Source organism: Chenopodium album, chromosome 23, assembly GCF_948465745.1.
Source record: "Chenopodium album chromosome 23, dcCheAlbu1.1, whole genome shotgun sequence".
NCBI classification, from domain to species: domain Eukaryota; kingdom Viridiplantae; phylum Streptophyta; class Magnoliopsida; order Caryophyllales; family Amaranthaceae; genus Chenopodium; species Chenopodium album.
Genome location: NC_137856.1, coordinates 37,114,157 through 37,129,364, shown reverse-complemented (window position 1 = coordinate 37,129,364; position 15,208 = coordinate 37,114,157). Strand labels below are relative to the sequence as shown.

Sequence of the window (15,208 nt, the reverse complement as noted above, 5' to 3'; positions counted from 1 at the left end):
CAGCTTTCCACCAAACAGGGTCATATATTTTTCAAATTGAAATCATGTATAAGATGCACAGTTTAAATTGGGTAATTGATTACTTCGTATAATTATTTTGTTGTCATGTTCCATAGGAAATTTAACAAAATTTATAAGAGGGCTTACAATCAACTAATTGGGATTCAAGATAATTGTAAATCAACCACCTATGTTATAAATAAAAAAATAAAAAAATAAAAAAAAGGAGTAGAAAAATGAAAAAATGATAAAGTTATCTCATTTATCAGGTAATGACAAAGCTATGCTTTCTCTCATTTATTAAATGACCCTACCGCCCCTTGATTTATAACATTTTTTTTTACTATCAGACTTAACAACTCCAATGGCAAGCTAATTGTCAAATTAGCTTGTCATGCCACATAAGCTTTCAAGCTAATTATCTTTATAGCTAGTTTGATCCCCAATGACTAGCTATTAGTTTACTATTTAAATTATCAATTTATTATTTTTAAGTTAATTACTAATTGACTTTTAGCAATTTCTTTTTGGCAAGTTTTATTCAAGCAAATTAGCTTGGCAAAGCTAATTTGCTTGACTAAGCTAATTACATATTTTTGCTCTAATGGTCAAGCTAGTAGCTAGGGATTATTCAAAATTGCAAGCAAGTCCCTAGCTACAACTATTGGAGTTGCTCTGAATGTTCTTGTTTTAGTGACGATGGAAAATGAATGGAAAAATAATGAGGATATTGTAAAGCTCAATGATTAATGGAATATTTTGGAAATAATACTAAAATCTTTCCATCTAATAAAAAATGGCGTTATAGAAGCTTGGAATTATAATATTCAAATCTCTCCCCTCCCTCTTCCCAAATTTTCCAATCACCCCTTAATGATATAGTCATGTTCACAAATAACACGTAAAATTTGGTCGTTGGACAAGTCATGTTAGAGTGAAGGACAATAATAAGTAGTTTCAAAGACAATTTTACATTTTATGAGCCAAAGCAAATTGAGTTAATGCATATTGTATCTCGTAAGTTGATAATGAGCAGACAACTACGGAGTAATAAATAAACAAGGAAAAAAAAAATAGAGGTGAGAGATTAAAATTAGTTAAAAGATGACCTATTGACAGTTTGACATGGTAATATATGGTATACTAGATTAGGTCCCGTGCCATGCACGATATATATATCTTAATTTTCATCATTAAATAACATTATTTTTAATTAAAAAAATTTCTAAAACTATTGTGAGCAATTTTTTTACCAAAAGATAGTTATTTTTATTTTTTCTTATTTCATGTCTTTACAAAAATATTTAAATACTTGTATTAATATTACGTGAAAGAGTTGTTTAGTACTTTAGTCGAATGAGTATATTAAAATTATGTCGAATGACTGATTTTAAAAACGGTCGGTAATTGGCGACCGTTTTTATAATCATTCGCTAACATTCATTTTATCGACTAATTTGATGCTCGTCATTTAAATTTTTCAAAGACAAAATTGATGTATCCTTTTTATTTTTTACAATTAATCAAAGAAGTATGTATAAATTATATAGGTTTTTTTTGTCTTTCCTAATTTAGTAATTATTCTTGTCCAGTATATTCTTAAGATTATATATTCTTAAAAAAAATTCACAAAGATTGCATTTTTTTAAAAATAATTATATGGTAATGTTGCCAAAACTCATACCTATAATAGTTGTGAACCCATCTACAGAATGTAAAAGATCTTTAATTCTTTTATATGGTTAATTATGACAATTATTATTGTATATAATAATTTCCTTAAATATAAAAGTTTTATGAAAGGATTGTTTTTTTAAGAAAAACAAAAATATTAAGGACACACTAGAAAATTGACGCCTGTCATTGCTGGTGTGTCTTTTAGTATATACTTCCTCCGTTTTCTTTTAGATGCAACACACCCTTTAGCACGGTAATTAAGAAGGGTGGGGTTTATATGATATAATAAACTTTAAAATAGGATGAGTGGTTGTTAGGAGTGTAATTTAGTGGGCCATGTGCTTTGAATAAGGAAAATAGTATAGTTTTTCTTAAAGTAACTTTCCTTTTATAGTGTGTTGCAAGTATTGTGACATTTCCTTTTTAGGGAAGTGTTGCAAGTAAAAGAAAACGGAGGAAGTAGTTATTGATTGATGTTGAAACTTGAAAGTCTTAAAATAAGATTGTGCTAACCTCACTTTAAATTCCATATTACTAGTAAGGGGGTGTTTGGTTCAAGCATATTAGGTATAAGGTATGGGTTTGGAATGACCAAAACCCATACCTTGTGTTTGTTTCTTGAAATTTCATTTTTCAAACCCATACCTCAAACCCCCAAGGTATGGGTTTTTGAAACTTAAGGGGGGAGGTGAGTATGACTCATACCCATATCTTTAAGTTTAAAATTAAAAGGAAAACTATCATTCCTATATAAAAACCAAACACATGAAATCAAGTATCAAGTTCCAACCCCATACCACCCAAGTTTCATTCCTCATTCCAAACCCATACCATTGTTTGAACCAAACGCCCCTAAGTTATTAACACATTCCTGCGTTAACCCACTATACGTGGCCCAACTAAACTCCAACAAAACCCAAACCTAAAAACACAATATTAACCTGTTGGGCTTAAATGTCATCCTAAATTTTCCTCAAAAAAAATAAAATAAAATGTCATCCTAAATTCTCTCGGAAATTTGGCAAGTCCTCAAACTCTGAGTACAAAATCTACAAATATCAGAAGATGAGGGACCAATCTGCAAAAAATCAATCACATATCAAATTCAGACTACTTTTGGTCAATCGAATTAAGACCATCTCCCAAGAATAGTAAGTACTTTTTCCACTCACTCCTCAATCTCCCTTCAAGTCCAAGGTTAGTCCAATTTCCAACCCTTAATTCCATATCTTCATCAATTCTAATTTATTATTTTCACATTCAAACTTAAAGATCCCATCTTATTCTGATCTGGGTATTTGTTCTTGTTTAATTTTGATTAAATTGATGAATATTAACTGGGTTTTTTTTAAAAAAATTTTTGAATTGCAATTCTTAGTGTAATTGCTTCATTATTTACTTGCTGCTGATCAGTTAAAAGGTAATTGATGATTATTTTGGGTATGTTGCAATTAATGTTTGTAATTATCAGTTGCTTTTTATTTGTGGGGTTTTGATATTTGTTGTTGTAAAGTGTAATTTTGATGAAAATCTGGAATTTGATGATTTATCCTGTTGTAATGTTTGATTTAGTAGAATTTAAGAGCGCACAGGATTAAGATGAAACTGGGGTTTGTGAATTGTTGAGCATTATTTTTCTTCTTTTATTTACTCGTACTACTTAGACTGAGAATTTGTTGCAATGGGAGAAAAGGTACAAATTACTTAATCAAACCATGATAGTAGATGATTAACCACAAAAAAGGAAATTTAATGATAGTTGATGGATATCGAGGCAAATGGCCATAGGTTTGCTTATTTGCTATGCCATAGTTTCATTGATATTTTTGGGCCATGTTCAAATTCAATTAAAGTATGGGGTTATGACTTTAAGTTTAAAGAATGTTTGCGGAGTAGTTGCTTTAATTGTTCTATATATTGTCTTGGTAGTACTCTTGGTTGCTTTTTCCACAAGTAGAGATCTTGGAATTGTATATGGTAAACGGTATATCTAGTTTTATTTTGTGTTTGGGCAATGCTATTATGCTAGTGTCATTGCTTATACGGCCAAACTCTTATCTCCCTGTGGAGTTGTGGTGCTTGTTGGTTGGAACGGATCTGATATTTTCCTATTTTGACTCATTTCAGGTTGTGTAATTTCTCTGGTCCAGTTTACACCGGAGAAAGGTTGCAGCTTTGGCAGTAGAGTATTTTTTTTACTAATCTTAGGTGTGCAAAGTTAAGCTTCTATAGATTTAATCGAAGGGTTTTGCATGTGGAGTAAGCTATGGAATCTTTGTGGAAGCTTCTTTATTTGTTAGAACCTGCTCCGATTACTCTCATTATAACTGCAGTTGCTGTGACATTTGGTTCTGCTTTTCGAGCTCTAAATTATGGTAAAGAGATGGAGCGTAATCGTGATTTGTCTGAAGCATCAATTACCTTGGACAGGTCTCAAGCCCTTATGATCCCAATTATGAGCTCTTTCAGCTTGATCATGATGTTTTACTTGTTTTCTTCAGTGTCACAAATCTTGACCGGGTTTACAGCTATTGCCTCTGCTTCCTCACTTTTTTTTTGCCTATCACCATACGTCAATCGTGTGAAGTTGCAACTTGGGTTGGCTGACCCATATGTGTCACGGTGTTGTTCCAAGTCAATTACCAGGACCCAAGGGCTTCTTTTGGTTGTGTGTGTGTGCACAGTGGCAGCTTGGCTTGTTTCTGGTCACTGGATATTGAACAACTTGTTAGGCATTTCCATCTGTGTTGCTTTTGTAAGTCACGTGCGACTTCCAAACATTAAAGTGTGTGCGATGCTTCTTGCATGTTTATTTATGTACGACATCTTTTGGGTTTTCTACTCAGAAAGATTCTTTGGTGCCAATGTAATGGTCTCCGTTGCAACTCAGCAGGCATCTAATCCCGTACATACTGTAGCAAATAGTTTGAGTCTTCCAGGTTTGCAGTTGATTACTAAAAAATTGGAGCTACCGGTGAAGATTGTCTTCCCTAGGAATCTCCTAGGTGGAGTCACTCCAGGAGAACATGCAGCAGACTTCATGATGCTTGGACTAGGAGACATGGTATAGCATTCTCTCAACTTAACTTGCTAGTTCAGTGATTGAGTGGTTGACATGCAATTTTTAGTCTTGATTATTGAGATAAATTAATAGTTACTATACTTGAAATACTTTGATTTGGAATTTTGGAAAAAATAGAACATTTGTTAATTGCTGGTTTTAGGCCTTGATCATGCATTGATGTATATACGCTTTTCTTTTATTGCTCTATGCATTTCTTCTCATGGCTAGAGTTAGCTACCCTATGTGCAAGGTCATCACAATATCATTAAGCAAGGTTGTCTATTGATATCTATCTCATTTAAACTTTAGCATGCATCTGGATTTTGTGTATTGAGGTGTCAACAACTGTGTACTCTTTGAGTCTTCTCTATTGCTAGTAATTCTTTGCCACATGAAAAAAATTCACTTGCAGTCCTTTACCAATGAAATCCTTTGTCGAATAAGTCAAACGCACTTGGCACATATTATCCAGAGATGCATCTAAAGCTATAATTTACATTGTTGGCATTGTGTCCACTGACTACCAAGCTAAACAGTACAGGGCTGGTTTGATCCTGCCCAGTTATAAATGCAACAAGATGCTTCTACTTGATAAAGTAACTAGAGTTGTCATAGGTAACATTTTTGGAAAACTGGGTGTATGCACAATAGTGTGAAATTTTCTGATTGTCTTCATCATTAGCAAAGCCTGAGTCTTCTCTGTTGCAACCGAATTCTCTTCTGTTTCTTTTCAAGGAACTTTGCATTTAAATCTATATTTGATTGTTTTTCAGGCAATCCCTGCCATGCTTTTAGCATTAGTTTTCTGCTTCGATCACAGAAAGAGAGCAGTCAACCCGATTGATTTTGCTTCCTCTAGAGGGCACAAGTATATATGGTACGCCACGTCTGGATATGCTGTCGGCCTTGTGACGGCTTTGGCTGCTGGGATTTTGTCTCATTCACCGCAGCCAGCACTTTTGTACCTGGTAAGGTTACTTTTATACTGGTGGAACATATGAAATTTGTATAAAGGCATGGTTCTATAATTGAATCATAGATATGCTTGACGTGATTGTACTTATTAGAAATAGATGTTTATCTGGCTGGTAACTTCTTATTATAGGTTTATTGATTCATGTTTCTGATTATGTGATGTTTTATTTAGCTTAATATATCAATTAATTATGGAGTTTCTATACGTTACAATATTACATAACATCACTGTATCAAAAATATTCTATTTGCTGATTTGGTATGCTTAAGGGTGATATTTGTATGGGTTTTATGGTTACGAACTTGCACATTGTAGTCTCTCTATAGGAATTAGAAAATCTGATAAGTAGTTTGGCATCATTTTGTGCTAGTTAGTTGAGATTCATTCATTAGAAATTAAAACAATCATCTTCTCCCAAAGAGAGAAGGCTGTGGGTGGGGGGAGAGGTTCCTCAACCTTATAATGTCAAAATGAGGCTGTGATGGATTGAAATATTTCTTGACATTATGCTATGAAAGTATGAAACTGCTCTTTTGCATATTTCCTCTTTACCTAGGAATATACAGATGTGGTAGTTATCACAACTCAGTGAAATTACTTTTGAACTCTTTGGAGACTCTAAGAGTTTAGAAGTAGTGGTTGTTGTGGAGACAAAAGATTGCTGCCGCTAAGTTGAAAACTTTTGAACTTTAGGGTATATACTTCAAGGCAACTTATACGATGTATGTGCCTTTTTACTAGCACTCGATTCTGATTTGAAACTCTCTTTTTTGTTGATGCAGGTCCCTTCAACATTAGGTCCTATAATTGTAATCTCTTGGCTCAGGAATGAGCTGCTAGAGCTGTGGGAAGGTTCACTACCAAATTTGAATGAAAAAGCTCATTCAGTTGAAGTGTGATTACTTGAATCCATTTCAGAGTATATACGATTCAGATTAAGGGCTTGGTAAATGTAAAGATACTTTTGGCGCGAGTAATGCTTCTGTTTTTAGCTTCTTAGAAACACCGCCTGTTGTATGGAAAAAGATTGATTATCTTTTATCAATGAAATTGTTAAATTAATTCTTCATTAAGTACACTACTATTGTATTCATGGTCTCGAATTATTAAACAGTTACAATTATGACATTGACTTTTTGATGGATTCAAGTTCGAGTTCCTATTCACAATCATACTCAAGTTTTATTAACAGTGAAGCTTATTTAGATAATACTCCGTACCAAACTTAATCTACGAGCTCACATCCTCCAAATTTCACATTCAATAAAGTGGAAGAGCGGATTGTAAAGCTGCAAAATAACCATGTATGTATTTTTATTTTATTTTTTAGAAGAAGAAAAGCCATGTATGTATATGATACTAACTTTTGGACAAGTTTACAAACTTCTTGCAATAGAATTTGTACATAATGACAACTTTTAAGGGGATTGGGAGTATACAAATTCTTAAATGAATCAGGTTCACACTAATTTATTGTGGACCACTAACATTAGAGAAACTCTGGTTGTTTTATTAATAAAAAAAAAGTCACTAGAATAAAATGAAGGTCACTATGTTAAAATTAGGGTCACTATAAGAGGTTAATTTTTTTAATGAAATATTTTATAAGGTCAATATAAATAATAAAATAAAGGTCACTATGTTAAAATTAGGGTCATAACGTTGTACTTCAAAAATAAGAGTCACAATAGTATTAAACGTGATGCAACTTTTAATAAAGGTTACTATGTTAAAATTAAGGAAACTATGTAAAAAATAAGGGTCACTATGTTTAATATGATGTCAGTTGCGTGTGTATAAACCTTGGGTCCACAATAATATTATTGTGGACCAGGTCCACGCAAGTATTTAAATTCTTAAATGAATCAGGTTCACACTAATTTATTGTGGACCACTAACATTAGAGAAACTCTATTCTCTGTTGAGAGTATGCACTTGTCACATTTCACTCTATTCTCTGGAAAAAAATGAATGTGATAGTAAAGAAATAATAATAATAATAATAATAATAATAATAATAATAATAATAATAAACAAAAGGTAATTAGGTAGTGAGTTTGGATGAAAACTATGAGATAAGAAAAATACAATATTTCGTACTTGTATTAAAATGTAGCTTTTTGGAAAAAAAAAATGTAATCCTTATTAAAACACGCCTTACAAGAGTAGGAGCTGCCGAGCTGTGCAAGAAATATTTCCATAAAAAAATTCTTACCATTTTATTAGGAAAAAAGTTTATCTCTGAGATAATATAAAAATATATCTCCTCTCACAATATATTGTTTTACTTTTTTACTTTTATTTTCTAAATAATAAAAATAAAAAAGTAAAGTGGTATAAAAATATACTACGTATGAATAAAAGGTTGTGAGAGGAGGTTAGGAGAATAACTTGAAATGTAAATCAAGTGCTAAACTAAAGAGAATAACTTGGAATGTAAATCAAGTGCTAATCTATAAATAAATACAAACTTATAGTAATAATGTAATATACAAATATATAATTGATGGGGTAAAAAAATTATACAGCCTAAATAATAGAAAAATAACAACTTTAAATGAATAAAATATTACACACACACACACACTAAAAGAGAGACCAGGAGTGATACATGTCATCTCCTGGTTAAATTTTTTCCCTCCAAATTATTTTTTCATTTTTTTTATGCTAAATCTTCTTTAAAACTACTATATAGTATAAAATATTTTTTCCATATTTAGCTAACATATTTCTTTCATATAATTCTATACCTTTATATTAGGTATCTATAAATCATGATGAACTTAAATAAGGTAATAATAATATTATTAACTAAGATTTTTGGTCTTTTTTTTTTATATTTTATTTCAATTTATATATAGTCAATTTTTTTTGCTAACGCAACAAATATATGGAGTACTATGTACATAATATAGAAGATGTATATTCCAACAATTTAAAGTCATAATAATTAGTAATGACATGTCGAACTTTGGTGCACAAATTTTTCATCAATTTATTTTGTACTTGAAAAAAAATTATTAGTAATAAGGAAAATTTTCCTATACAAAAAAAAAAAAAAAAAAAAAAACACTAACTAAAGATTGTAATCAAAAATTTTGAAGATAAAATAAATTGGCAAAATAGGAGGAACATACAAAAAATGTTGTAATAACACTGAAAAACAAAAGGTTTCCAAAAAAGGAAATAAGATATCCTCTCATGTGTTGCCTAAAGAAATTCAATTTCAATAAAAAAGGAAACACCTTATTCAAAATTAAAAATACCAGTAAAAGAATAACAAAATCACAATATATACAAGTAACAACAAAAATAAACAGATACTACGTCTGCTACACATTCAACACAAAGCCAAACCAACAGGCAACACTGCAATAGCCCCCTTCACTCTACCCCTACTAGGCTACTATACAAGCCTACAACTAGTACTAGTGCCCTTCAAAAAAAAGAGAAATCAGGCCGTTCAAAAACCGGCACTGGTTTTCCTCCATTTAAAAACCTCTCTCCCTCATTTTTTTTCCTCCCTTCTCTTTACCCTCTTTTACAAATATATTTCTTTCATCAACCCTCCAAGAATCTATTAGTATGTACAATTTTTTTTTTTTTTTTTTTTTTTTTTTTTTTTTTTTTTTTTTTTTTAATACAACTTTTATCTCCCAACTATTATTTAATAATTTATTAATTACATAATACAAACTATAAGTGAACAACACAAGTTTGTATGGTCTTCTTCCATAATTTGGTGATCGTATATTGTCAATAAATATATATATTATACTATGCAAAATAAAATACTCGCAAAAAATAATGTAATTGTCATAGTCAATATATATGTATATACTTAATAATCGAACCATTAATCCAAATTGTTTTACAAAACAAGTGTTGTCGTATAATACGCAACAACCCGAAATATTGTCCAAACATCCCCAGGTGAATTGCCAAATCCCCGGTCACCCACATCGATCAGAATTCACATCCGTCCAAAAAAGAAGATTTGCATGAAAAAAGGTGGTACTATAATCTGCTACACTACACTGTACACTTTACAGTGTACACAACAACTACACACCCCTACCAACATCCAAGTTCACTCTGCAACGTCCAAAGTATCAGTAACCACTAACCAATTCAATGGCGCCACCTCACTAATTATAACCAACCATGCCTTGACTCATCCTCCTAACTCTAGTGATATCTCAAACCCAGGCCAGCTTTTTAACCATGGTTTAATTTTATTTTCTCTGCTCTATTTTTACCTCTTCTTCTCGTTTGCTCTTACTACATCAGTATTACATCTTCAAAAAGAGGAGAGAGAATAAGTTGCCGTGTTCTTCAAGCTCATAAATTGGTCACGTCTATGACAAGATCGAGCCTCTTTCTGCCGTAACAACCTCTTCAGCCACCGCTGTTTCTTCATTGCGCCACCGCCGTTTCTTCGTTGCGCCATCACCGTTTCTTCATTGCGCCACCGCTTACGGCTGACGGAGCTCCTCATCGCCCCCCTGCTAACTGCGAACTTACTCGTTCCGGAAACATCCCTGTTCCCTGTGTCCACTCCGAGGTAGTTTATATACTTTATTTTTCTGAAATGTATACTTTACATTTTCTTTTGCGGCTGTTTTTTACTATTTTACTTGTTTAAATATTGTGTGGGTTGATTTTTGTTAAAGTTTGAGGTCTATTATTAATGGAAGGTTTTTGTGTTTTATCGGTTTTTCGAAAACCATTGCATTTTCAGGGTTTTAATATTTGTATTTTATGAGTAAAAACGGATTGTATTTAATATTTATCATTGCTAGAGTTACTTATGATTTTGCATACATGGCTTGGTAAATGTAAAGATACTTTTGGCGCGAGTAATGCTTCTGTTTTAGCTTCTTAGAAACACCACCTGTTGTATGGAAAAAGATTGATTATCTCTCGTCAATGAAATTGTTGAAGTAATTCTTAGTTCTTGCTCTAGTATTTCCTTTTCACAAGTTGGTAGTGAGGGCAATTGTGCTGCTCATATATTAGCTAGAGCTAGTAGAGATTATGTTGAGATGAGAGTGTGGTTAGAAGAAATGCTGTTTTGTTAGACTCTCCTAGCTTTGAGTAATATTTTGGCTTGATCATCCTGACAAAAAAAAAAAAAAACAAAAAAAAAAAAGTACACTACTATTGTATTCATGGTCTCGAATTATTAAACACTTACAATTACGACATTAACTTTTTAATGGATTCAAGTTCGAGTTCCTATTCACAAATCACAATAATACTCAAGTTTAATTAACAATGAAGCTTATTTAGATAATACTCCGTACCAAACTTAATCTACGAGCTCACATCCTCCAAATTTCACATTCAATAAAGTGGAAGAGCGGATTGTAAAGCTGCAAAATAACCATGTATGTACTTTTATTTTATTTTTTTGAAAAAGAAAAGCCATGTATGTATATAATAGTTATGCCGAAAATCCCAGTTTTATCATCACTTGTAATTTGTTTTTTTGAATGTGATAATATTGTGTTTTTTGGCAGATGAATTCAACGGAGCAGCAGCTGAATGGAACGGAGCTAACTAAAATGCTCCGGTCTTTTGCGGATAGAATTATCGAAAATTCTATTGCACCGGAGCATTTCCATTGGGCGTGTTTCTCTCAACTTCCTAGAAATCCAATGCCGAAAACATTGAATCAAGGTGAAGAGGGTGAGTATAGTAATTTTATCATTTTATTTTATTTTTTGGAATTAAATTTTTTCTTTTTCTTATTATGCTGGTTGATGATCGGTGTTTGGTGCCTCACTCTATTGAAAATTTGAAATCGTTTTATCTAAGGCTCCCAACAATTATAGCTGAATCTTTGATTTTCATTGCTTACAAACCACTACTATTTCAACGAGCAAACTAGATCACTTATGCAACAATGAGTTGCAAACCACATTATCAATCAAGCCACAAGTATTGACTTTCTCTTATTCTCATCCTTCATAAAGTATTGACTTTCCTCATATATCTAATTCAATTTGAAAGAAAAAGACATCCAAGTATGCCACGCATGCTATAGGAACTTAAAATTATAAATCATAACAAGTATGAATCATACCAGAAGGTAACACTGGTCACTGTAAGAAAAACGAACTGAACTGTTCTGGGCCCAACACTATGTCCTCTCTTCTGTTAATTTTTTGTTGTTGTTTAACTATGGCCCACCACTACTCTAAATGTTCTATATCTATCTCATTATAGTTTGATAGTTTGATTTTAGTTTGTTAATCATGATAATTATATCTTATAATTTGATTTGATTTTAGTTCGTTAATCATGCTCTATATCTATCTTATGATCTTATAGTTTGATAATTTGATACTTGTGTTTTTGTTAAATATCGTATAGGATGTATTTGAATTATATTGTACAGTCAAAGTAGTTTATTTGTTACCTATTTTGTAGCATGATTCACGCCTAATGATAAGGCTAGTATACTTGTATATATTCTGACTTACTCAATGAATGAAATCAAGGAAAATATTCCCTAACTCTTTCATGGTATCAGTTAGCCTAGGTTGCTTTACTCTCTAATTCCGCTGCGCCCTAGTGCTCTGTTCTGCCCATTACTCTGTTTCTACTCCTTATCTTCTTCTTATCTTCTTTATCTCCATGGGTGATTCTAAATCATCTTTTCATCTTCTTATATGTAGGAATCTGTTTGCCCATGAGTACGAGATCCCTATTGCAGTTTCAGATCAATCTCATGGGGATGATTCTAGCAATCTCAGATGTGCCACAATTGAGTACTGATTATATGGTGGACATGTATCAATTGATGGAGGAGCCCCAAACCACAGAAAACTTCCTCAAATTGATAAGAGATGGAATAGTTTCCGAAGAGGACTACGACACTCTGAAGAAATGTGTAAAAATGGTAATGTTTTTGTTCTGATGTGATCAAAACTTTTGGCTTAATAAATTCGTGGGGCAAACAATTTGGTTATGCAGTTAAGGATCAGGGAGGTTTTGGCTCTCTCATGGCTCAAGCAATTGTCGCAATTTACGTCGCTCAAGTGAGGAAATGGTGGGCTTAAGGGTTTGGTTGAAGGGAAATGGTGGCCTTAAATTTTTGACTCTTTCTTTAATATGTTTTGTTATTCAATTTGGTGGAGTCTCTTGTTTATTCATATCTTAGAGATATGGTGTAAGTACTCGTAGGCTTTGAAGCAACGGTTTCTTTTTCTATGCCTGATCAAATCAAGAAAGTAGGCCGGTCACACTATTTATTAGTTCTAAATTTCTAACTTTCCTTGAAGTTTACTATTGATGTGGTTTTGATACAAAGCATAGCCGGAGCATGTTTTCTTGTTTCCATCCACTGATAATTCGTGAAACCTTTTTCTTTTAGACAGTGAAGAGGAATATCATTGATTATCAAGCATATGACGTCATAATCTGAAAAATGATAGAAATAGAGAAATGACATAACTGTTGTAGATAAGAAACTGATCAAGGGTTCTAACTCAAAAGCTAGTAAAATGGCATAAACAAACTATTACATGGAAACACTTGCAAGATCTAAACTAAAAAACAAAGCCAAAGTCTAAATTTAAAATTTTGATATGAAAGTGCCTCTTTATTTAAGATCCTAAACATGTCGTATAGTGTATAGATATGCTTGACATGTTAATTCCTTAGTCCTACTATTATCTACAGGTGCGGTAATGTTCTTATTTAGGGGAGACTTCGGTCACGTCCTTTACACTGGCGATTTTTGTTGGGAAACACTGGTGATAGGTCTGTGAAAGCAAGGAAGATGCCCCTTGATGCTCTGAATAGTGCAGTTGTCGATGTCCTTTACCTGGATGGACAATACATATTGCAATCCTGCGTATTGCTTTCCTGCACGAGATGTTGCTACTCAAAAGGTACTTCTAATTCTCTTTGTTGTGGAACTGAACTGTGTCTGCTATGCTATGCACAATACATGATTGCATCTTCCTCTTCATTTTCATGAGATTCCTTTTCTATGTGGTGTTATGGTTAAAGTGATGCTTGTTGCTTATTTGAATCAGTAAGGAGCATGGTAATAATCTGTGCATTGGTGAGAGGTTAAGATTTATATTAAAATTTTCTCATGTAGGATTGCTAGCCGATAGTAGTTATCTATTAAAATTAACATGTGGATGCACCAGGTGATCACTTGGGTGTTTTGACTTTGCTCTAGAGTTGGATAGCCAGATTTGTGACCAGTATATAAAAGTTCAGAGCTTCATACACGGTGTTGTCTTGCTTTAATACTTGCGTGTCGTTTTTAGGTTTTTATAGATATTGTGTCTACCTTGTGTTATAGCCCCTTAGTTGCCCGGAAAACATGGTGTTTCAGTCATACTTGTGCACAAGCCCCGGACACCAATCTCTCTAAAGCTGACTGTGCTTGTGTTGTTGTGTGTTCAAAAGCCTTTCCAATTAGGCTTCCATCCTTGTTTACAAACAGGCAATAGTGTGCCGCACGATCTGGTGTCAAAACACTCGAATGTGGGTCCACAAATTTTTCTTTCAGGAAATCATAGGCATGCTCTTCTTGTTCACATTCGATCCCCAAAGTTTTTTTCAATATCTATAAAGCATGGTGTAATTAGGAATGACATTAAAGGCGGAGTTTATAAGTGTGCACCTTCCTGCCTTGCTTAATATGTTGGCTTTCCACTGAGCAAGCTTAGACTTTACCTTATCCACTTATTTAAAATATGCACTACTTGGTTCTTGGAAGGTCTTTGGTCAGTTAGAGGAGATCTAAGGTAAATACCTCAGTCATTACTCTGCTGATTCCCCAGTTACTCAGAGATCGCGTCAACCTTGATCTGTCTATTTGGAGAAGTAAATCTTGCTCTTTGAAGGGTTCAATTTTCGTGACAGCTGATGGAATCTGTGTAATACATCAGCAGTTGCTGGATATTGCTTACTATTATATTGCTGTGACAGTTGCTAGAACAATCTGTTAGACCTTAAGTGATCAGTATATTGCTTAAACAAGTTGTTTTGCCTAAGGGTTACTTGAATGGCTGATTTGCAGGTTATAGATATCGTTGCCTCACACCCAGAGCATGACGTCATCATTGGGATTGATTCCCTGTTTAAAGAAGATATTTTGCTTCAAATTGCTAATAGCCTAAAGATCAAGGTTTTTATCTTTTGCTAAGTTGATTTTTAGTCTTTTAGAACACTAGTTGTCTCCCTTTTTTCCTCAATTAGTGAGTTATAGATAACTGATTCAAAACTAAAAGTTTATATTCTGAACGAACATAATTTACGGTGGGAAAAAGTATACTACAAAAGAAAGTTTAATCCTGTAACCATAACATGGCATCTCAAATTGGAAGTCATGTAAAATTACAATATATATGTACATATATATATATAACACAAATTAAGAATTGATTTTTGATTGCAATACATGAGGTTTTATGAAGAAACTTTGGTAAAGATCACTATTTTGTAGTTCTTTGTGTATAACA

At 32.8% G+C, this 15,208-nt stretch overlaps 1 protein-coding gene across 1 annotated transcript; it reads left to right on the top strand.

Annotated features, from left to right (window-relative positions):
* Positions 1 to 2,757: 2,757 nt before the first annotated feature.
* Positions 2,758 to 6,786, top strand: LOC145608279 (signal peptide peptidase-like 1). Its single transcript, XM_081663890.1, has 4 exons — positions 2,758 to 2,874; positions 3,805 to 4,741; positions 5,515 to 5,709; positions 6,500 to 6,786. Exons 2-4 carry the CDS (start codon positions 3,944 to 3,946, stop codon positions 6,614 to 6,616), a joined length of 1,110 nt encoding a protein of 369 aa, XP_081520016.1. The 5' UTR covers positions 2,758 to 2,874; positions 3,805 to 3,943; the 3' UTR covers positions 6,617 to 6,786.
* Positions 6,787 to 15,208: the final 8,422 nt, after the last annotated feature.

What these genes read in the sequence shown, in the direction of transcription:
- LOC145608279 (XM_081663890.1), top strand. Translation starts at nt 3,944, where the DNA reads ATGGAATCTTTGTGGAAGCTTCTTTATTTGTTAGAACCTGCTCCGATT. An exon ending in TGCTTGGACTAGGAGACATG is followed by an intron (nt 4,742 to 5,514) that starts GTATAGCATTCT and finishes ATTGTTTTTCAG; the next exon opens with GCAATCCCTGCCATGCTTTT. An exon ending in AGCCAGCACTTTTGTACCTG is followed by an intron (nt 5,710 to 6,499) that starts GTAAGGTTACTT and finishes TTGTTGATGCAG; the next exon opens with GTCCCTTCAACATTAGGTCC.